The 22,807-nt window shown below is 54.7% G+C and overlaps 2 protein-coding genes and 1 long non-coding RNA gene across 5 annotated transcripts; 1 reads left to right on the top strand and 2 right to left on the bottom strand.

Moving 5' to 3' along the window:
- Positions 1-945: 945 nt before the first annotated feature.
- KHSRP (KH-type splicing regulatory protein) lies at positions 946-12,556 on the bottom strand. Of its 2 annotated transcripts, XM_061150571.1 has the most exons (20): positions 12,205-12,556; positions 10,231-10,327; positions 9,616-9,654; positions 9,230-9,269; positions 8,302-8,351; positions 7,660-7,731; positions 6,860-6,917; positions 6,410-6,584; positions 6,072-6,170; positions 5,633-5,731; positions 5,410-5,512; positions 4,762-4,862; positions 4,523-4,667; positions 4,284-4,444; positions 4,087-4,196; positions 3,579-3,667; positions 3,296-3,496; positions 3,113-3,190; positions 2,874-3,034; positions 946-1,797 (listed from the first exon to the last, which is right to left on the bottom strand). In XM_061150571.1, the coding sequence occupies exons 1-20, from the start codon at positions 12,460-12,462 to the stop codon at positions 1,789-1,791; spliced, it is 2,145 nt and encodes a 714-aa protein (XP_061006554.1). In that variant the 5' UTR covers positions 12,463-12,556; the 3' UTR covers positions 946-1,788. The 2 variants fall into 2 exon arrangements, with proteins under 2 accessions (XP_061006554.1, XP_061006553.1); XM_061150570.1 differs by having other exon boundaries at positions 946-3,034.
- A 462-nt stretch (positions 12,557-13,018) lies between these two features.
- Positions 13,019-18,685, top strand: LOC133062054 (uncharacterized). Of its 2 annotated transcripts, XR_009694097.1 has the most exons (4): positions 13,019-13,397; positions 13,516-13,640; positions 13,953-14,139; positions 15,456-18,685. It is a non-coding gene; the product is annotated as an uncharacterized LOC133062054 (long non-coding RNA). The 2 variants fall into 2 exon arrangements; XR_009694098.1 differs by having other exon boundaries at positions 13,019-13,640.
- On the bottom strand, positions 14,158-21,537 carry SLC25A41 (solute carrier family 25 member 41). The gene is made up of 7 exons (XM_061150568.1): positions 21,337-21,537; positions 20,932-21,087; positions 20,249-20,401; positions 19,565-19,672; positions 15,628-15,795; positions 15,397-15,544; positions 14,158-14,333 (listed from the first exon to the last, which is right to left on the bottom strand). The coding sequence occupies exons 1-7, from the start codon at positions 21,535-21,537 to the stop codon at positions 14,161-14,163; spliced, it is 1,107 nt and encodes a 368-aa protein (XP_061006551.1). The 3' UTR covers positions 14,158-14,160.
- Positions 21,538-22,807: the final 1,270 nt, after the last annotated feature.

Genomic DNA, 22,807 nt, shown 5'->3' with positions numbered 1-22,807 from the left:
ACAGCCCTCCCCCTTTCCTGGGCCCACAAATGGCTGACTGGGGGCACTCCCACAGGGGTAGGTCCCTAAGAAGCCTTGCGTGGGAGGTCACGAGGGCCGCGAACAGCCCCACACCATGACAGCTGATTTTCCCTGCTGGAATTTGACCATACCTCCCAGAACTCTCCCAGCAAAGTACGCCTCTGGATGACCGGCCCTGGGCCAGACAGCTCAAGAGGTCCTCAACGACTGCTCTCCCATCTCCCATCCTCATCCTGAGGCTGCCAACCCTTGGGACAGATGTCCCTCCCTTGGACAGGCCAGGTTTCCACCTCAGGGCTCGCCAGCCAAACAGGCCACAGTGAGGACCGGATCACATAAAGCACTGTGTGGGTTTGTTCCAGCAGCGGCAGGCTGTATCCATGGGAACACCTGTCCCCAGGGACCCTCCTGAGTGCCCTGCTCCCCAAGTTCCCAGTGGGACAAATGCTGGGGATGAAGGGGTGGGGAACTGGACTGCTGGGGCTCTGCCTGCTTCTCCCTTCCTGCAAGACCAGACTTCAGGCAAAGTTTTTTGGGGCCCCAACCCGACTCTCATTGGCCAAGCCTTGTTCCTCTTCAACTTGTTTCCTCTAGAAACACAACTGCGGCCGGCACGCAGTTTTAGACAAAAAGCACTTTATTTAACCAAAAAATGGGGGGGGGGGGGGGGTGAGAGTTAGGAAAGCACAATGCGCCTGCAGAAAACTATCGTCTCTTAGAATTGTTCTTTTTTTAAAATAAAAAAAATAAAGGAAAAAACCCAATACAACACAAAGCTTATAATTTCCAATCACCATTATCAGGCTTTTACAACATCTATAAAGAACAAACATCTGCTTCAAAACTCTATGGGGGGGGAGGTGGGGGGGGGGGAGAGAGAGAGAGAGAGAGACAGAGAGAGAGACGGCACCCGGCAGACTTGGGGAGGTTTTGTTACCATTTATTTGTGAAGTTAAAAACGAGCGATAAAAAGTAAAAACTGCCATACAATTTTTTGTTTGTTTTGTTCTCAATTGTTTTCAGTTTCCATGTCCTCTTGAACAGATGAAACACAACAGACCAGTCCTGGGGGCGGGGGGTGGGGGGCAGCGGCAGCGGGGGGAGGAGAGGGGAGCGGAGCTGGGCGAAGAGGAGCGAAGGAGGAGCAGACAGGCTGAGGGAGGGGCTGCCTGGCACAGGGAGGAGGATGGGCTTTCCTAAACGTCAAAACCTGGTCCAAGGAATGTTCCAACTCTAACTAAAAAGAAATTGCAAGAGTGACTTTGTTTCCTTTTTTAAAAGTTTATTTTAAAAACATGAAAAGGGCCAAGGGTGGTCGCAGGGAGTGAATGAATTGCTTTTTCCTGAAAGAGGCAGTTTCAGGAAGGCTGGGATGGGGTGGGGGATGATAGAGATTTTTTTATATATATATATAATTTTATAAGTTTTGTTTTGCTTTTTAGTTTTTAATTTTTTTTTTTTTTTTTTGCAGAGATTTAGTTCTCGCTATCTTCTCTGGCTGGCTCAAGATGAAGGATCCCAATTTTGAAAGAAAAAAAGCATATGAGACACACAGAATGAGCGAGAGAGCGAGAGCCTGGCACTGCCCGTGCCACGACCCCCAAGCCACTCACAGGGAGGGCTCCCCCGGCACCCGCCTTGGCAGCCATCGCTCTCTCGACAAACAAACGGAAAAAAAACAAACGAAAAAAAAGCCCCCAAACAGAACAAAATGGAAAAAAAATAATAAAAGATTTTCACAGATGAAGAAGTTCACATTCATTCGATTCATTGAGCCTGCGGAGAGGGAAGAGATAGGAATTGGTCACTACGGGGCGGGGAGGGGGACGGGGCGGGAGACTGGGGATAAGTGGCAAGGAGGGGGCCAGGAAGCCCCTCTCCCGAGCCTGTGGCAAGCGCAGGCTGGAAGGATGTGTTTGTAGCTGTCTAGTCAGTGCTCTGGGACTGGCTGCAGTCAGACTGGCTCTGAGATGGAGGAGAGTGACACAGGAAGGAGAAGCAGGGGCCGCACAGAGAGAGCGAGAGAGCAAGAGAGAAGCGCTCAGGGCTGGGGGGGCGGGGAGAGGGGTGCCCTGTGTCTTCAGGAAGGCGGGCGGGCGGGCAGCTCCCGGCGCATCACGACATGACAACCAGAGATCACGGTGTCCCCACAACACCCCTGTGAGGTAGGTTGGAAGGTGGCAGCGATCGTCATGCCCACTTCACAGACAAGACCGGGACACGAGGCGGGCGCAGGTGCGAGAGCAGAGGCCGAGCCTGGGCGTGGCGGGCGGGCCCTGCGGCCGGGCCCCTTGGCGCCGCCCCCGGCCCCCAGAGCTGTGGCCGGGCCCCACGGGGCAGCTGGCAGCACACACAGTCACTTGGACACGCGGGGAGAGATCGTGGGTTTAAAAATAAAAGAGTCAAAAGAACAAAAACCATGAGAGTAATGCAGAGAGGGGCAAAAATATCCGTTTTCTTCCCAAGTGGCCAGATTGTGAGTGAGCGAGTCAGCAGCCGGGATGGCGACCTCCGGCTGAGCGGATGGCCTGCCCCCCACCCCCAGGACTACCCACCAGTTCAACAGTTCCTCCTTTTATCTGCTGCGCGCTCTCCCCCAGCATCACGACAGCGTTACACAGGAACAAGCGGGCCGGCGGAGAGGCCTCTTCTTTAACCTCTGGACCCAGCGCACACTTCCCCCAGCTCGTGGGGGCTCCCGGAGACCTCTGGCCACACGGCCCCCGCTGCAGGCATCAAGGACACACCCCGCAGGGGAAGGGGTTTCCGGCGCTACCCACTAAGGCAGGATGGACGGTGGCCGGGGGTTGGAAGGAGAAAGGAGGAGGAGGAGGGTGGCAATTCCCACTTGCCTGCTGCTGTCCCTGCTGTGTGGGCGGAGGCTGGGGGCCGCCGGGACCTGGAGTCTGTCCGTAGTAAGCGGCTTGCTGTCTGTAATATTCAGCCCAGGCGGCACTGTAGTCTGGCTGGGAACCTGGGGGTGCTCCTGGACCCCCTCCGGTGGCCACTTGAGCTGTGGGGGAGCAGAGGGTGGGTGAGCAGACCAGGATGCCGGCACGCCTGGTCCCACCCCTGTGGCCCGCCGGCTCACCCTGCTTCTTGTAGTACTCTTCCCAGGCCTTCGTGTAGTCCTGCTGCGGGGGCGCTCCAGGCTGCTGGGGCTGCTGGCCTGTGGGGGCAGGCCCCGAGGTCAGAGGACAGGTGGGGATGTGGCCACCCTCTTGCCCACCCCTCCCTAGCTGACTGGAGCTCCCGCGGCGGCCCAGGCACTCACCGATCTTTTTGTAATACTCTTCCCAGGCCTTGGTGTAGTCCGACTGGCCAGCAGGTGGAGGCTGCGGGGGCTCGCCCTGGGTGGGCGGGGCCGCGGGGGCCGGGGCCGGGCCAGGCACGGGGCCTGGGGGCTGCTGGTAGTAGTGTGAGTAGTAGGCGGCCCAGGCGGCGTTGGGGTCAGCGGCGGCAGCAGCGGCTTTATCTGCAGGCAGAGGGCGTGCGGGCTAAGCAGTGGCCAAGTAACCGGCCCCTCCCCACTGCCCTGCTCAGATCCTTATACTCACTCGGGTCATGAGGAGCAGGCGGCTGCCACTGAGGGTAGGTGTTGCCCCAGCCCTGGGGTGGGTACTGGTGAGGAGGGGGGCCTCCAGCACTGAGGGTGAAAACGAGGGACACATGAGCCAGGTTAACCCAGGGTCCTTGCAGAGGACGGCCATAGCCTGGAAGGGGGCCCAGAGCACCCCTTATGTGGAACTGCAGATTCCTGGCCCAGGGAAAGGCATTAGACGACTGATGCGAGGGACACAGGCCATGTGGACTCAAGAATGTGACAATCCCCCACTACACCACACAGGATTACAGGATCTACGTGTGGAGTGAAGACTAGGGCTAACACCCACAGCATCTTTTAAAAATGGTGTCTCTAAAACAACGGGTTGGCCAGGGTTGTGTTTGGCACCTCTGCAAGGTGGAATGGCCTTCTCGGTGGTGAGGAACACGGACACAGGGCCTGCTGGCCTCCTTGCCAACACTGTGACCCCCCACATCCTAGGAGTCCGCGGGAATACTCACTGAGGGGGAGCCCCAGGTGGGCCCTGATTGAAGGGCCCAGGGTTGAAGGGCCCCATGGGGCCGGCAGGGCCTGGTCCCCCAGGGCCTGGTCCAACTGGGCAGAGGGGACCCTGGAGGGAGGAGAAGTGGACGAGATCAGTGGAACAGGAGGAGGAGCTGGGCCCAGGTGCCCAGAACCCCTCCTGAGCTGAGCCCACCTCGATCTTCTCCTCAATGAGCTGCTTGGCATGGTCGATCTGCTGGGGCGAGCCCCGGATGATGAAGAGCTTGAAGTTGGGGTCTCCGTTGGGTGGCAGCTGCCGAGATATCTCTACAAAGGCGCCTGTCTGCTGGTTTATGGCTTTCACGTTCTCGCCGCCTGCAGGAGCCATGGGCAGTGAGCGGAGGGCAGGAGGAAAGCGAGGGGAGGGGTGGGGCCTGTGGAGGGGCCACTCACCTCGGCCGATGACCAGCCCGCACTTGTGGGTGGGGATGGAGAAGGTCATCTCCCCGCCTGGAGGGCCCCAGTTGCCTTGGCCCCTACCTCGACCTCGGCCTCCTGGGGGCATGCCAGGACCCCCTGGAGGGCCTGGGGGACCGCTCTGCAGGGCAGAGAAGAGATAGGATGGTTAATGCAGGCAGCCAGCCTGCCCTCCCACTTGAGCCCGCCCACTCAGCACACCCGACATCACTCACCCTGAGGCTTTGGAGGAGGTCGTTGATAATCCGCGCCGCGTGCTCACACCGGTCTGGGGGTCCCATGATGTGCGCTATCTTCTCAGGACCCGTCCCGTCGTCTGAGGCAGCACAGGAGAGCCAAAAAACAGTTATAAGAGATGCACAACTCCGAACCCCCAACGCCGAGCCCCGTCTGGAACACGTCTAAATGCCGCTGGCTGCCTTTCACGTGTTCAGGAGCAAGTGAGGATCCCTCCCGCACTTGGTGCCCCCAGAACTAGCAGACGCGCCTGGCAGAACCTAGAACTGACAACAAATCTCTCAAAAAGCAAGGGCAGTCCGTCCTCCCCAAAAACCACTGGACTGGGCACACGCCCACGGCTGGGGCCTCAGAGCTGATATCACCCAGGGGCCCAGGTGGCCTGTCAGGAGAGCCCTTGAGAGGGGAGAGGGAGAGGACAGCTTGGCAGGAGAGGAAAACACACTCCTCTTCACCTCGGGAAGCCTGCCTGTCATTCACTTTCTTACGGGGCTGCCCCAGAGGGGGACAAGGCGCGTCCTGCTGGTCTAGGAGTAACGAGGCACTGCAGACGCTAACCCCAGTGCCAAGCTGCCCATCTTGGACCCCCAAGAGTGACTCTTAGCAGAGCCCAGCTGGCCCCTGACCTTGTTTAAACTGTATCCGAACACCAGCGTCATTCTGGATCTTCTTGATCATCTCCCCACTCCGGCCAATTACCACACCCACAGAATGCCTGGGCACTGGCACCTGAAGGCGGGCAGGACAAAGGAGGATCAGCTGGGCTTTGTCACTGTCTGCAGTCCCCCTGCTGCCCGCAAGCCAGCCACCACCCCTGCCGCTCCATCCACCCAAGAGGCCCGGACTCACATCGATGCCCCCACCGATCCGGGACCCATACTCGTTCCGGTCCCCGAAGCCGCCCTGGTCACGCTCCCGCAGGATGTCCATCACCATCTCGCAGGCTTGCTGCGAACATACAAAGTGTGGTGCTCGCACGAACACTGCTATCCCGCTGCATGCCCCAGGGTCACAGGCCAGAGCTAAGGGCCAATGCAAGGCTGCCTGGATCTTTACCCACTGCCCTAAGAGGCGGGCATGGTGAGCACCCCAGCTTTCTGGACTGAGGCCAGTGGAAGCCACCTGCTCATGCACAGACGGCTGGGAGGGAGCTCAACAGAGAATGAGTCCAGGGCTGACTTCAGAGCCAGTGCTCTAGAAAATCTATCCACTTGCATCCAAATCTCCAGCCTATCCACTGCCCTCTCTCTGCTCCCCAGAACCACCCCCTCGGCCCTGGGGCGCCCACCTGCACTTTGTAAGGGTCTCCGATGATCCGCAGTGGTTTGTCCACATTTGTGTTCTGGGAGCCATCCTGGATTAAAATCATCTTCACTCCAGCCCGTTCCTGTATAACCAAGGTGACGTCAGTGCTGAGCACTCCAAGGACTTCCTGGGTCGTGGGGGGGGGGGGGGGGGGCGCGGGGGCGGGGCGGGGCGGGGCAGAGAGGGGGTCATGCCTGGTCCAAAAGGACGAAGGGCTCTGGCTCGGTGGGGTGGGCTGCGGGGGGAGCTAGTGGCATGCACAGGCACAGCTGCGGGAAGGAGGCTGTCCTGGGACGGGATGGGAGGAGCCTTCACCCTCACCTGCAGCTGCTTGATGGTCTCCCCGCCTTTGCCAATGACCAGGCCGGCCTTGCCCGCGGGGATCATGATTTCCTGCACTGTGCCGTTCTGGCCCCCATTGGCATTGTCATGGAACTGGCCTGGGGGCCCCCCACGGCCCCGGGAGACAATGTCGTCCAGCATCATCTTCGCTTTCCTGGAAAGTGAAAGAACAGGTGCTCTCTCAATGCTTGCCTGAAGCCTCAGCCCCGGTCCCAGAAAAGGGGGTTCCAACCCACAGGCCTGACAGAGGGCCCATCCCCAGGGCTGGGGCTATTCTGGGCCAGGTTCCCCAGATCTCAGGAGACTATGTTAAGCAGCCCCCCAGAGCAGGCAGGGCATGAGGAACATGGTGTGGGAGTCACCCTCAACTTCACAGGTGGGCTTTGCCCACCCACTCTGTCATGATGACAGGCCCAGCCAGAGACTTACTGTACAGACTCCGGGGCTCCTGTCAAAGACACACTGCGTTCAGGTAGGCCACCGCTGTCTGGAGAGGAGAGGAGAGGAGAGGAGAGAGGGTCAGTGCTTTCTTGAGTCAATGCCTTGGGCAGACAACCAGGAGGACCTTCCATGGAGATGAGACTTCCAGGAATAATCGACAACTACTTCTGCCACTGTACGGCACCCTGACAAATCAATTTACCTCCCCAAACACTTGGGAGGGTGCTCTATGCATGGCCAAGATCAAGAAACTTTAAGCCCAGCAGAGGAGGCAAAACTTTTAGTGAAAAGATAATATGGAAGGACAAGCAGATTCCAGAAGGTCCCAAACTGGGCCCCTTCCATCACCATCCATGTGAGCACCTTCCAGTCAATGAACTACATGTCAGGCAGGGAGAGCACTCAGAAACCCCTGCAAATCAGGTACCTGCCAAGGCGCAGGCAGGACTGGATTTAAACCAGGCCTGACCTCAAGGCTGTCCTTCCTAAGGAGCGCCCCTGCCTCACACTTTCCCACAGGTGTTGGAGCTCAGGTGGCAACACAGTCAGAGCGGAAATCTGGGGTGTGGCTCCCTGTACTGGATTCTAGCCCTCCCCGCTCATGGAAAGCAGAGGGAGACAAGAGTTGCAGCTACACCTTGAGGCGCTGTGCTGAGGCGGCACACAGCATGCTCAGTAACACCAGCCCACTTCACTTCCGTCCCATCGCGGCTGTCGGGGGATCATGAGAGAAAGCGCCAAGAGCCCCAGCACAGTCACTCATCCTCATCTAGCTCTAGCGCCCCTACCTGGAGAGATTTGGACTTTGCAGCCTGAGTCCTGCTGGATTTTGTTAATCTGTTCACCTCCTCTGCCGATGACTGGGTGGAGAAAAAGAAGAGCAGAGATGGACGGGGGGAGGCTGGCGCTGAGAGCCCCCCTGCCCAAAGGATGGATGAGAGAGTAAACACAAAACAGCTCCTTCAAAATAAAAGAAAAAAATAACAAAAACGAAAAACAAACAAAAATCACACAACACAACAGGGTCCTTCAGTGCTCCTGTGGCCTCTTATGCTTCTGCACAGCCCCTTCTGGTGCCCCTCACCAGATCTCTGAGCTGGGTTGGGGGGTTGTCCAGGGAATCACTCCCCATTCCACTCATCCTTTCCTGCACCTGCCCCAGAGCCTGGGCCTGGGTCAGAGGGGTAGGGGGAGGAGGCATCAGTAGAAAAAAAAATACCAACAGACTCATCTTTGGGATTTCCAACCACAAAAGAAACTACATGCAAATATCTATCTCCACTGTAAGTAATGAGAGAAAAAAAAATAACTGGCTCCTTCAGACCACAGGTCTCAGGGTTGGCAGGTGCTCTCCTGAGAGACTGCCCTGCGGGGGGGACACAGGGCAGGGGTTAATGGGCACCCACTGGGTCACAGTGGCCCACACTCACTTAGTCCCACCATGCCGTCTGGGACCCGGTACTCTTCTGTCATTGAAGTCCTACAAAGAGAAACAATGAGAGTCAGCCTCAAGTCAGGAAGCAGCAGAGGGGATGGAAGAGCCAGAAGGCCTCCTGGAAAAAAGACCCTCAAAACCAGAAGTCCTGCTTCTTGCGACATGGGGACCAAGCCCCCACAGGCCTAAGCAGACTCTGACTAGAGCATGGGGACTCCCTCACACCACAGCAGACCACCCAACCTCTGGGGGCCTCCGTTTCCCACTCTGGGCCACAAGAGGCTTAGCCTGGGGTGGCGTGACCCCCTGGACCAGTGCTGCCCACCAACTCAGGGCAAGAGAACCTGGGACGCTTTCACAGCAATCTGACAGCGTCATCCAATACCTATAGATTCTAACTTAAAAAACCGGTTTTGTATAATTTTCATTTCATTCTTCTAGTGAGTTGTTTTTACTGCATTTCACAAAATTTTAGCCAATAGAAAAAAAAAAAAAAGAACATGGTCCTTCAGACAGAATGCTCTAGGCTAAAAAGGTAGGAAAGGAACACACCCCCACCCCAGCTCTCAGGGAAGAAGAATCCGCAGAAGCAGGTGAGAGGTCAAGGCCAGTCCCTAGTCTTTTCCAGGAGAAAGGACGGCAGGGCTTCGGAGTATCCCCATCCAACAAAGGAAGCAAAGGGGTGCAGAGAACCCCCTTCCCTATTACAGCTAACAGCCACAGCCCTATGCTCCTTATGGCCCCACAGACAGCGAGTAGGAAGGACAAACGAAGCTCCTTCTGCCTTTCAGTCTTCTCCTTGGTTGACCAGAAAGTAAGACAAAGCCCTGTACAACCCAGCACCCAGACAGAGCCCTCCCTCCAGTCAGCAAGAAAGGCCAGAGACAAGGAGGAAACGACTTGCTCTCCAAACCACCACTTACCTGGGGGGAGGATGAATGGGTCCGAGTTGAGAACTCATGGCTGCAAAGAGAAAACCCAAAGGACAAATTGGCCCGGCTCCTCTCTGGGACCCCAAACACCATGTGCTGGGCACTCCTGCCATGCAAGGGACCACAAGCTACATCCCAATGCCTCTGAGCCTCCCTGAGCGAGCGCAACGGAGCCACCTCACAACAGCCATGCTTGGAGGTGGCTGCCTCACAATCCAGGCTCTGGGGTCTCATGGGCCCTGGAGGGGCACCAAGAGCCTCCATAAAGGAGAGGTGCTGTCTGCTCAATACTTCCAGCTCCCCTCTGGAGAGTACTTTCTGCTAAAACCTCTTAAGATCCTGAAGCGGCCTCTGCCGGTGTCACCAAGTGGACTTACAGTCTCCCTGGGAAGCCAGCTTCTTGCTCTCTGGTTGGTCTGTGAAAAGAAAGAGGATGTCAGATGCAGTGCCCACCCACCCACAGCTGCCTCAAATCTGATGCTGGTGCCACATGTCCTAGCAAACAAGCCTCCTGCCCCCCATCCTCAACATCAAACACAAGACAGGAGAATAAGAGACCTACTCTCACCACCAGCACTCAGGGATAAAGAGCCCTTTATAACAGGGGGAAAATGATGGTGACCCCAGTCCTTCCAGCTTACGCCCAAATCTGCCTTGGGGAAGTCAGGCTGATCAGTGAGTTGATAGTTTAGGCTGCATGCCTCCGGGTCAGCCACAACGCACTGACATGGGACCTTAGGGGAACCCTAGCTTAGCAGAAGAGGAGGAACAATCTTGAAAACTTACGCCCTGGACCTGGTCACAATCAATCTGCCCTCCTCTCAGCCACCTGATATCTCAGGACGGCAGCCCGGACAAAAAGAATGAACAAAGCTGGGATTGCTGAGGTTTTAAAACACCAAATGGCAGCGGGCTCCCCCCACTTTGAAACACATTCCAACAAAGGCACTTCACTCTCTGCCCCCAGCCCTTCCAGCAAGGCAGGTAGTTACCTCCATCTTCTAACTGCCTCTTTTGGCCCCCAAAACCAAAATCAGGAGTGCTGTTATTCACTGTGGTAGCTGCGTCGCCTCCAATCTTGGCTGCGATCTAGAAGTGAAGTTGTGAGCAGAGAAGAATTACACTCAAAGCCAGCCTCCATAGTGCTCAGGTCAACCTTTCACCTCTTTGGTTCATGAATACCCAACAGGTCTTGCTGTCTGGCCTGGGAGTGGCATTCCCTGGATTTAGGGACGAGCCTGTTGGTTAAGGCTTCCCTGATGGCTCAGCTGGTAAAGAATCTGCCTGCAATGTGGGAGACCTGGGTTCGATCCCAGGGTTGGGAAGATCCCCTGGGGAAGGGAACGGCTACCCACTCCAGTATTCTGGCCTGGAGAATTCCATGGACTGTATAGTCCATGGGGTCGCAAAGAGTCAGACACGATTGGGCGACTTTCACTGTTGGTTAAGACATTTCTAGGAGTTTCCACCCAAGGCTTCAGAGTTCCAGTTATTCAGGAATTTCAAAGAAGCTCCCTTTCTCTATCAAATTTGTGCCTAAACTGTTCATGGCCAGAGGGTAACCCACACTGACTTGTTCTAGGGATGAAAGGAGCAAAAGTTCAGGTGCCCTCCACCAGGGAGAGCCTCTAGACACTTCCTTGCCCAAGCACCTGGGCCTCTGGGATGCTCAAGAGCACACCCTCAAAATCTTTCCATTTGTTGAACAAATCTTAGGGAAGTTTGCTTCAAGGCATCTGAAACCCTCATCTAGACCAAAACTAAACGCTCTTTTCGGAACACGTGTTACATTTTGGACACACAAACAACGCTGAATAAACCCCAACCCAATAAATTTAAAACCAGAGTATGGTGGTAGGATTACTACAAGTTTTCCAAAGAGACACAAACCACGAGCTGAGGATCTATATTTTAACCTCTCTAAAACTTCAACCAAAAACTTGGAGCCTAAACTCTTGGGATGCCCATATGGGGTCTTATCCCAATCAAACACAGAGCACCACCTCCCCTTGTTTTAGCTGCTTCTCAATTAAGCCAGGGAGGGTGGGGGAGTGAGGGGTCAATCATATCAACTGCACCTAAGAACTCTATCGCATGCCTAGGGTGAAAGCCACAGACCACACTGGGAGGGGAACAGGGCGTTCCCCTAATGGGACCTCCTTGTGGTGGAGGCTTTGGGGGCAATTCTAACTGAGAAAGCGCTCAATGGCCTGAGCCAGGTCAGTTTCCTTTTGAAAGGGCGGCAAAGTCCTCTCTTTCTATGGACCTCTTCCCCTCAGGCCGTGGGGCAGCCGGGGAGGTCACACATCAGCACGTGAAACTCCCCTGTAGTCATCACGCCCTAGAACACAGCGGTGGGACCCTTCCCTTCTTTCCCCAGAAGAGAAATAGGGTGCTTGCAAGTGACCTGAAGCATCAGAAAGAGTCAGTCCCTAGGCCTACCCTCCCAATTTCAACGAAACGCTTAGCCACTGCCTGGCAGCCACAGGGTCCCCTCTTTTACTTTCCAGGTTCAAGAGGAAGGACTTTTCTAACCCCCTGAAGTCCCTCCTTCCTGGGGACCAGGAAGAAAAGGGACCAAGTTGGGAGCAAAGAGAGCTCTTTGCCCTGATGGGGAGGTGGGAGCACAGAAAGACCTTCCCGGGAAGGCGGAACCCCTGCTTCTAGGAGTAGAGAGTGTCCTAAAGGGTGGGAACCCCAAAGTGAGTCCCCGCGCTGCAGGGGACCCTGCACACTCTGGTGCCGCTTTTGGGTGACCCTTCCCAGACGACCCTTCCCCCCTGTAGGGGGTCACCCCCAGGGGGAGTGCCCCACACCAGGCTTCTGGGGACGCCCCGGCCCCCGCCTACCGCCCCACGTGACCCCGTGGCGGCCCCGGCCCCCCCCTTGCGACCCCGCGCGCGCGCACGTGACCCCGCCCCCTCCCCCGCCCGCCCGCGCGCCCCTCGGGCCCGCGGCCTCCTCACCTGGCGGGCCCGCTGCACGGCGTCTGCGAAGGCGTCCTTGCGGATTCCCGGGCCGCCCCCGCCGGGTGGCTGCGAGGGGCCACCGGCCGACCCTCCGCCCGGGCCGCCGCCGCCGGGGCCGCCGCCGCCCCGGTCCCCCGCGCCCGGCGGGCCCGGTGGCGGGCCTCCCCCGGCGCCCCCGGCTCCTCCGGACCCCCCGCCCCCGCCGGCGGGTGGCGGCGGGCCGGGCGGGGGTCCTCCCGTGCTGTAGTCCGACATGGCGCGGCGGGGCCGGGCCTGACGCGGAGGCTGAAGCTGAGGAGGAGGCGGCGGCAGCGGCGGCTCAACGCGGGAACAAGGCCTCGCTCCACACGGCCGCGGAGCACTCTGGGAAGCCAGCGGCTGGGAAGACGATGCGGGGGGGGGGGGGGGGTTGGGGGGCGGAGAGGGACGCCCCTCCGGCTTGACGGACGGCGCCGCCGGGCCAGTGGGAGGTGGTCGCCCTTCCCGGGACACCAATCACAGGCTCTGGAGGCGAGCGGCCAATCGGAGTGCCGCGAGAGGCAGTGGGCGGGAGGTACCGCGAGATCGACAGCTCTGGGAGGCAATGGGCTGCGGGCTGACGGCTTTGGGCGGGCAAACTGAGGCGACCGACAGAGGCCGAAGGCCCAATGAAGCGGGAGTTCCAGAATCGCGGGGCGGCTTCTGAACCGGATTGACGGCTCCTAAGAGTCAAGCGGACAGGAAGGAGGAGTCTGGCGAAAGACTTCTTTGAACGGGCTGGGTGGGCGTCCAGTGAGATTGTCGTGTAGGCAAGCCAATGGGTACACACGGAAGGCGGTCTTTACAGAGATTGGCAATTAATTTAAGCCAATCTCTGGCGAGGTCGGTGTGATGCGCTTGCGTTTGGACTGAGTTACTTTAGCGTTAACCAGAATCCTTTTCTAGTCCCGTCGTCTAAGCCAATGGCTGAGTGGCGGGGGCGGGTGTAAGGTGACTGACCTCACCCTAGGCAAATGACAATGAAGGAAATGGAGGTGCCCCGTTTTGGTGGGAGCTAGAGGAAGCGCCGCTGCATTGGGGCGGAGCCAGCCACCAGATGCCGGGAGGGGATTAGCCGGAACCGGATTGAATGGCAGCCGACGTGGGCATTGGCCACCGGCTGCAGGAATTCAGGCCTGACGTCTGGGTTAGAGTCCCCGGAGGCCGGCCGGGTAAGCCAGGCACGTGGCCTGCTTGAGGCCTTGGAGACGGGTGCTTCCGGGGGTGGGGTGGCCCCAAAGCAAGAGGAAACTCAGGGATCCTCTCATACCCTCTCCTCTTTCCATCCAGGGATCTAGGGTCTTTACTTCTCTTCCAGAACGCATGGAACCGGCTCTCCTACCAACTCAAGGGTCTAGATTTCCTCCCAGGACCGAGGACTCTTAATTCGACACCCTACATCAGCTTCACATAAGGTCCTTTGATCCGAGCTCCAATCGCTTCTCGGCCTTTTGGCTAAGATCAAGTGAATCCGAGCTCCAAGCTCTTATCTAGGCCCTCAGTTTATTTTCTGGACCCAGGCAACTTACAGGCTTCCAATTCCCGTTCAAGACTAAGAGGCCCAAGCTACTCCCGCCCCCCCCCCCCCCCCCCCCCCGCCTCCCACAGGACCCAGGTATCCAGATGCCCAGCTGCCCTCCTGAACCCAGATATTTCAGACACGGCCAGCAGAAGCCATCTGTTTATTCCTCATTGTTTCCACATTCACCCTTTTGCCATGGAATCAGGACAAGTCGCAGCAAGCCAAACTGGAGTCCAGACTAGTCCCAGGCTGCACCCAGGAGAGGAGGCACCAGGAATTTTCTGACCCAGGCAACCAGCCTGCTTCTCCTGACAAATCTGCCCTCGGTCCCGAGCCTGGAAGGCCCTTTGGGGCCAGGGGACACTGGATCTTCCCCTCCATTTCTGCCCAGGGTATGTCGCCTAGTTCACTGCTTATACTCCCAGGGTCTTCTTCATGGCTTCATACACCACGTAGCTGATGCCGCCTGCAGGCAACACCTTCAGTAATGTGGGGGTCATGCCTCGGTATAGCCCTGGCCAGCCCTGCTGGGCCAGGATCCTCCGGAAGACTCCACACATGGTGGGGTTCGAACCCTCCACAGTGTCTGTGGGGACAGAGGCAAGCTCAGGGCCTGGGCCAGAGATGACTTGGCATCAAGGGGTGGGGAGTGGGGAGCTGGAATGTTGGGAGGTAGGGACTGAAGCCCAGAGGACTGAAGGAGCAGAGGGTCTAGGGTGTTAGCGGAAAAGAAGCTTGGAAGCCTTTCAGAGGAAATTGGTCAGTTTACAGAGAGTGAGGAATTTTCAGGATTTGTTTTAGGAAACATCTTAGAAAACATTGCAACTTCAATATTCATTGGAAGGACTGATGCTAAACTGAAGCTCCAGTACTTTGACCAACTTATTGGAAAAGACCTTGATGCTGGGAAAGATTGAGGGCAGGAGGAGAAGGAGGCAACAGAGGCTGAGATGGTTGGATTGGCATCACCGACTCAATAGACATGAGTTTGAGCAAACTCCAGGAGATGGTGAAGGACAGGGAAGCCTGGCAGGCTGCAGTCAATGGGGTCACAAAGAGTCAGACACAACTGAGCTGACTCAGCGACTGAACAGCAACAAAGATCTGTTAGAGCTTTGCAGTGTGCTAAGGGGTAGTTTGGGGACATTTTCAAGATCAAGGTGGTAAGCTAAGAACCTGTTTGGGTATTTGAGGATTTGTTTAGGAGTTTGAGAGCCCATTTGTGGGATACTGGGGGAGGTGGTTATGAGTTTGGGAATGTCTATGTCAGTTTTCGAAAATTTAGGAACCATTTGCCTTTTGGAGCCAGATGAGGCCTGAGTCTGATTTGGACAAGTTGGGGGGTCATTTGGGGACTATATGTCTTGAGGTCAGTATGGGGGCCTGAGTCACATTCAAGGAGGTTTGTGGGAGTCCTTTGGGAGCTGGGTGTTCATTTTAGTGATATGTAGGGTTACTTGAAGGGACTGGGATCAGGTTTGGTGGTGAGTGTAAGTTTGGGTGGGTTCAGGGGTTAGCAAAGATGGCCAGGATCAGATATGGAGAGTCTGGGAGTCAGTTTGTGTGTGTGTTGGAGGGGTGATGAGAAAGTTCAGAGAGCAGAGGCAAGGGGTGGTGGTACGCAAGGTTGCCGAAAGGGCCAGGCTGACCTTGGGCTTGCATCCTGGTGCGCACCAAAGTCAGCGGGTAACTGGCCATCTGTCCACAGGTGGTGGACAGTGTCACAGACGATAGACTGACCAGGCCACTAGGGTCCTTCATGTCCTTGCCTGACTTCAGCCAAAGACACTTGAGCATCTAGGAGAGAAGAAGGCCAGGAGGAAGCTCTCCATGGGCCTGGATTCACACCGCCCCTGCCACCCCCTCTGAGGGACCCACACCTCATAGACGGCCAGGTCGGTGCAGGCATACGGGATGATGCCGAGCATGTTGGGGAGGTACCCGCGGTAAAGGGCGCGGGTGCCCTCCTGCTCCAGGATCTGCCTGGCACAGTCCAGCAGCCCCTTGTACTGGCCAGTCCGGCGCAGGGTCAGCCGCGTCTTCAGCACCTGGGGAGGATGAAGAGTAAGGCGGCTTATTTGAGCCTCAATGACCCCCCAGCACAGGAGGCAACTGCTCAAGAATGCACACAGCTGGGTTTCAAACCCAGCTGCCTCGGCCCGTAAGTGCTCTCAAAGGGTGAGGGAGGGATTTCGTCGGCAGTTCAGTGGTTAAGACTCCATGCTTCCACTGCAGGGGGCACAGGTTTGATTCCTGGTTGGGGAACTTAAGGGGGCTTCCCAGGTGGCGCTAGTGGTAAAGAACCCGGCTGCCAACACAGGAGACATAAGAGATGCAGGTTCAATCCCTGGGTCAGGAAGATCCCCTGGAGAAGGAAATGGCAACGTGCTTCAGTATTCTTGCCTGGAGAATCCCATGGACAGAGGAGCCTGGTGGACTACAATCCATGGGGTCGCATAGAGTCGGACACAACTGAAGAGACTTAACATGCACTCATGGGGAACTAAGATCCTGTGTGATATGAGATACAGCCAAGAAAATTAATAAAACTAAAAAAAAAAAAAAAAGATGAGAGAAGTGATGTGAGCTGAGTGGGGCCTGCAGCGGCCCTAACCCAGCCAAACTTCCTCTACTTGGACCCCAGGTAGGCAGATCTGCCAGTTTTCCCAAAGAAGCCAGAAACTGGAGTTTTTATGAAATGCCCCAACATCAAAATGTTGGCAACTCAACAGTTGTGGAAAAGACAGCACACCGTTTGTGGTAGGCAAAATAAGGTGGTCCCCATGGTTCCGGTCCCCCTTATACACATGCTTTGTTTAATGGCCTCCCTTTGCCCTTGAAAATGGTCTACACCTGTGAGCGTGATGGACTGTAACTCTCTTGGATCAGGGTACACAAAGCACAAAGGCAGAGGGATTTTGCAGATATAATAAAGCCCCTAACCAGTTAACTTTATTTTTTAGATGTTTTTTAATTGGCATATAATTGCTTTACAATGTTGCCTTAGTTCCTGCTGGACAGTGAAGTGAATCAGCTTTACATGTACATATATTCCCTCCCTCTTGGATCTCCCTCCCACCTGCCCCCATCCCACCCATCTCCATCACAGAGGTGAGCTTCCTGTGTCACCAGTTGACTTAAGTTAATCAAGAGAAATCATCCTGGGTGGGCCTGACTCAATCAGGTGAGCCCTTTAAAAGAGTCAGAAGAAGAGATTGAAGGTTCAGAAACAGTTTTGGATTGGCGTTTTATATCTTGGCCATGCTTCTCGGCTCACAGGATGTTAGTTCCCCAACCAGAGACTGAACTTAGGCCCGTGGCAGTGAAAGAAGTGTGGAATCCTAACCGTTAGACTGTCAGGCAGCTCCCTAGGGTTGGTCTCAAACAAACTGTTATGGAGAGGACCACAGGGCAGGGAACAGTGGGTAGCCTCTGGGAGTTGAGGACTGTCAGTCCTACAACCATAAGAAACAATCCTGGTAATAACCAGGGAGCTTGGCAGAGGACGCCCGAGCCTCAGATGGGTTCATTGGTAGCCCAACTGTCTGACACCTTGATTTCCGCCTGATCAAACCCTGAACTGAGGACCCGACTAGCCAGTGCCCAGACATGACCCACGGAAACAATGAGATAATAAATCTGTATCATTTTAAAAGCTCTTGAGTGTGGTAATTTGTTATGTAAAAATCAAAATAAAAACACAGATGCAAACTATTATATATAGAATGGTAAAGAAGGTTCTACTGTATAGCACAGGGAACTTTATTCCATATCCTTTAATTAACCCTAATGGAAAAGATATATTTTTTTCTTTAATGTATTTATTAAAAATTGCATACATGTGACTGAATCACCTTGCCATGCAGGAGAAATTAACACAACATTGTAAATCAACTAATTTTCAAAAACAAAAACACGAAGAAACTCAACCAGACAAGGGCAAGAATTATGTGAAGAAAGCTTTAAAAGACTGTTTAGGGAACAAAAGAGACTTGACCAAATGGATGTATTCTTGGATATGTAGACCCAATATTGTATAGAAAGTGAAAATGAAAATTTTCGTTGCTCAGTCATGTCTGACTCTGCAGCCCCATGGACTGTAGTCTGTCAGGCCCCTCTTCCATGAAATTCTCCAGGCAAGAATACTGGTGTGGGTTGCCATTCCTTCCTCCAGGGGATCTTCCCAACCCAGGGATCAAACTTGGATCTCCTGCATTGCAGGCAGGAGCCACTGTCTGAGCCACCAGATGGCAATAATCTCTAAACTCACTTGAGTTTAGAGTAAATGAGTAAAAAACAAATACCAATGTGTGATTTTGTTTTCTGAACAAGGCAGATTACTTCTAATGTTTTAAAAGGAAAAATATCAATGGAGAATAGCCTGGAAAACCAATAAGAGAAGGGATAGAGAAAAATAAGACATAATATCAAGCCTCAAAAATGAAAGACTGGGCTGGGACTTCCCTGGGTGTCCAATGGTTAAGACCCTAATCCAATGTAGGGGGCGAGCATTCAATACCTTGTTGAACATATGCCACAGGGTGCTGCCAAAAGAAAAAAAGGGGGCAAAACCATATAGACAGTAACATGATCAGTGGTTGTTAGGGACTGGAGGAAGGAGGGAGAGGTGAATAAGTGCAGTACAATGACTTTTTAGGGCAGTGGAATTTTTCTGCATGATGCTATTATGGTGGCTACGTGTCATTCGTTTGCCAAAACCCATAGCAAGTCACAACACCAAGGGTGAACCCTGATGTCAACCATTGGCTTTAGTTAATAATAATGTATCAATATTAGCTCATCAATTGTAACCAATGTACCACCCAAATTCAAGTTGTTATTGATAGCGGAAACTTCGTATGTAAGCCAAGATATATATGGGAATGCTCTTGTCTTTTTTACCTAATTTTCCTGTAAACCTAAAACTGTGCTACAAAATAAAGCCTACTCATTAAAAAAAAGTTAGAAGATTATTTAAAATTAAAAAAAAAAAATTAGAAGTGCATGAAGAGAACCCGAGTGTCAAGAAAAGAAACAGTGAAAGTGTTAGTCACTCAGTCATGTCCAACTCTGCAACCCCATGGGCTGTAGCCCACCAGGCTTCTCTGTCCATGGGGATTCTCCAGGTAAGAATACTGGAGTGGGTTGCTATTCCCTTCTCCAGGGGATCTTCGCGACCCAGGGATTGAACCCAAGAAGAAAAAGTTCAGAAATAAACCCAGGGACTTCCCTGGTGGTCCAGTGGTCTGGCTTCTACTGCAGGGGGCACAGGTTCCATCTCTGGTGGGGGAACTAAAGATCCCATGTGTCAGGTGATATGGCAACAAAACAGAACAAACGAACCCCACCAAAACAAATATACCAAGGTATACAGGAATTTGGGGCTTCCCCAGTGGCTCAGCAGCAAAGAATCCACCTGCACTGCAGGATCTGCAGGTTCAATCCCTGGGTCGAGAAGATTCCTTGGAGGGGGACTTACCCCCGCCAAGTATTCCTGCCTGGAGAATTCCCACGGACAGAGGAGCCTGGCAGGCTACAGTCCTTGGGGTTGCAAGGAGTCAGACACGACTGAAACAACTGAGCATGTGGGCATATAGGAATTTAGTAAATTACAGTGGTGGCATCTTGGGTCATTGGTGATGGAGAAGAGAGGACCCATTCAGTAAATAGCGTTGAGATGACTGGGTAAGCCATCTGGAATACAACTTTGATATGTGTCTTACATAAAGAGGAGGAGGAGGGGGCAGGGAAGGAGGAAGCCATAGCAGCTGCCACCCAATCATCTTGTTTCATCTTCTATGGGGCAGATACTCTTACCTCCATGGGGTTGATGAGCGTCTGGGAAGTGGCCACAGCCAGAGAGCCAGCGAGGAGACGTTCCTGAAAGGGTGGGGACTCGTGCACTCCGCAGAAGTAGTTTTTACACTGGGATGGGAGAGATGAATGTGAGAACTAGCCTCCTTTCCTTCCTGAAACTCACCCAGGGGAAGAGGTGTGGGGCCTGGAGGATGAAAATATGTCTTGCGAGCTTCTCTGGTGGCTCAGTGGTAGAGAATCTGCCTGCCAATGCAGGAGATGGGGGTTTGATCCCTGATGCGGGAAGATTCCGCATGCCTCGGGGCAACTAAGCCCAGGCGCCACAACTACTCAGCCTGTGCTTGAGAGCCCGGGAGCCGCAACTACTGAAGCCCGTACCCTAGATGGGGCTCACTCTGCAACAAGAGCCCTAGAGCCCTTACTCTGCGATAAGAGAAGCCACTAAAATGAGCAGTCTACACACCACAACTAAAGAAAGCAAAGAGGAGCCTCCACTTGCCACTACTAGAGAAAGCCCAAGCACAGCAACGAAGACCCGGCACAGCCAAAAAGAAGTACATTAAAATTCTTTTTTTAAAAGTATGTTTTGGATAAACATCTGGGCTTTAGGGGGTCGTGGGTACTCGGAGAGGTGACAGCTTGAGGGTGGGGCTGGGGAAAGCAGACCATCCCCTCCCCACCCACCTGTTCGAAGACAGAGAACTTGATGGCGTACTCTGGAGCAATCTTGAGCACGTTGATACCATTGCCCCTCCAGAGTGAACGGATGCCCCCTTCCTGGATCAGGCTTCGGAGACCTCCCAGCAGATTCATGAAATTCTTCTTGGAGGAGTAGACCTGGAAATATGGAGCCCCTGTCAGCCCTCTGAGGAGCCCTTCACCTCATCTCCATTCAGCCCCCATCTTTTTTTGGGGGGCATGTGGGACCTTCGTTCCCTGCTAAGTCACTTCAGTCATGTCCAACTCTTTGCAACCCTATGGATTATAGCCCGCCAGCTGTCCATGGGATTCTCCAGGCAAGAATACTGAAGCAGGTTGCCATTTCCTTCTCCAGGGGATCTTCCCAACCCAGGGATTGAGCCCGCGTCTTTTATGTCTCCTGCATTGGCAGGTGGGTTCTTTACCACTAGCGCCACCTGGGAAGCCCTGACCAGGGATCAAACCCGTGCTTCCTGCAGTGGGAGCATGGATTCCTAACCGCTGTCGGACTGCCAGGGAAGTCCTGCCCCCTTCTAACTCCAACTCCACTCCCAACCCCACCCTTGTCTCTCTTTCCGATTTACATACTCACCCCCTCCCTGAACTCCATCAGCTCCACTCCCATCCATCCCCACCCCAATGTCCCCAGCGCCATGGTCCCCACACACCTGCATATACACCTTGGCACGGTCCAGAGGGGCCGTGCCCGTGCGAGACACTGCCCCAGCCATGGCTCCCGAGAGGAGGAACTTCCACAAGGCTCCCTCATTATCCACTTCCAGGACGTCCACGGGGACCATCAGCTGCTCCCCTGTGTCCAGCACCTGCAGGACAGACCCAGCTCCCACCCACACTCATCCAGGCTGGAGGTCCTTTTCCTGACACATCTCTAGAACCTGCCCTCCCCCTCGGCTCCAGTCCAAGGCTTGCCCTGGTCCCCACAGCTTCCAGGTGGCATTCTACCCAGGCCGGCTTGGAGGAGAGTGGGCCATACAGAGAGGGTGGGCAGGGCGACCTTCTCCCTCTGCAGTTCCAGCTGCAGTTTCTTCAGGGCCTGTGGTTCCCAAGCTCACCTGCTGCGATGGGGGATGCTCCGGTTCTCTTTCCCCCAGGTGCCCAAACACGTACCCGTATACATGGGTACAGCCCAGGTTCCGGGAGGGGGCTGGGGGTGGGGCTGGGGGACCAGTTTTGGTGAAGAAGGCCTTGACCCTCTTAAACAGGTTCTGGACCCGCAAGCTGGGCTTCTGAGCTTGCTCCGGTTGGGCTCCCATCATAGCTGGAGGGTCAGGACACTCACGCTCAAAGCTCTGGCCAGAAGTTGGCCCATCCAGCAACTGTGTGGGAGGGGTGCTTTGTAAATTTGGGTCCCAGGGGATGATAAAGTCATAGTGGTCCTTGTGACCTCACTGCATATGGCAGACAGAGTGAGTGTCTCCTCCCCATCCCCACCAGAGGTCCAGATCACAATCGCTCTAAACCCACGAACGTGTTACGTTATGTGGCAATTTAAGGGAGAGGGAGTGGATTAAATTTGCAGATAGAATTCAGGTTATTAATCAGCTGATGGGGAGATGGAAAAATGACTCTGGATTCACCACAGGGGCTCAATGTAATCTCGCAAGTTCTTCAACAGGGAAAAGGGAGACAGAAGAGTCAGCGCTAGAGGGATTGGAGGTGAGAAAGACTCCACAGGCTGTTGCTGACTTTGAGGATGGAGGAAGAAGGCCATCCCAGTTAGCAGATTCTCCCCTGGAGCTTCCAGAAGGGGCCAGCCTTGCAGACAGCCTAATTTTAGCCCAGTGAGCTCCATGTCAGGCTTCTGACCTCCACAACAATGTGTTGTTTTAATCCACTAAGTTCGTGGTCCTTTGTAACAGCAGCCACAGGAAACGGACACATGGCCTTTCATTGTCATGTCAACAGGAGATGGAAGTGGGGGAGAAGGGGAAGTCTTCAGAGTTCTGAGAGAGAGACGCACCGTCAGTCCCTGAAGTGACTCGGGCATAGGTTTGGAGTCAGAGGGCCCTGAGTTTGGATTCCATCTCAGACTCTTCTCGCTGTGTGACCTTGGGGTCCCTGCTTTACTTCTCTGAGCTTCAGTTTCCCCATCTGGAGATTGGAAGTCATGATTGGCTCTACCACACAGCATTGTCAATAGGATCCAGTGAGAGCCTTTGTTGGGAGCATCTCCATTGTCCAAATTGTCTGATCAAAACCCCCGATGTCATCCTTGATTCCTCCTTTTCTCTCTTGCGCAATCTGTCACTACATCCTGTGGGTTAATCTTCAAAGTATATCGAGAATCTGGCTGCTTCTTATCATGTACATGGCTACCACCTTGGTCCAGCCCTTGTCACTTACCTGGACCAGTGCAGTGGCCTGCACCCCTGTCCCCCAGCTCCAGACCTAACGGTTTCAAGTCTGTCTTCCCGGCAGCGACCACCAGAGGGCGCGCATGAGTACCTGAGTCAGGGCCCACCCCTCCTCCCCGCACAGCCCTCCAGGGCTTCCACCTACCCTCCCAGAGTCGTCCTTGCAGCC

The sequence above is a fragment of the Dama dama genome, chromosome 9 (assembly GCF_033118175.1).
Source record: "Dama dama isolate Ldn47 chromosome 9, ASM3311817v1, whole genome shotgun sequence".
Lineage (NCBI taxonomy): Eukaryota > Metazoa > Chordata > Mammalia > Artiodactyla > Cervidae > Dama > Dama dama.
The sequence above is the reverse complement of the archived record's forward strand: the minus strand, read 5'-3'. Positions and strand labels throughout refer to the sequence as shown.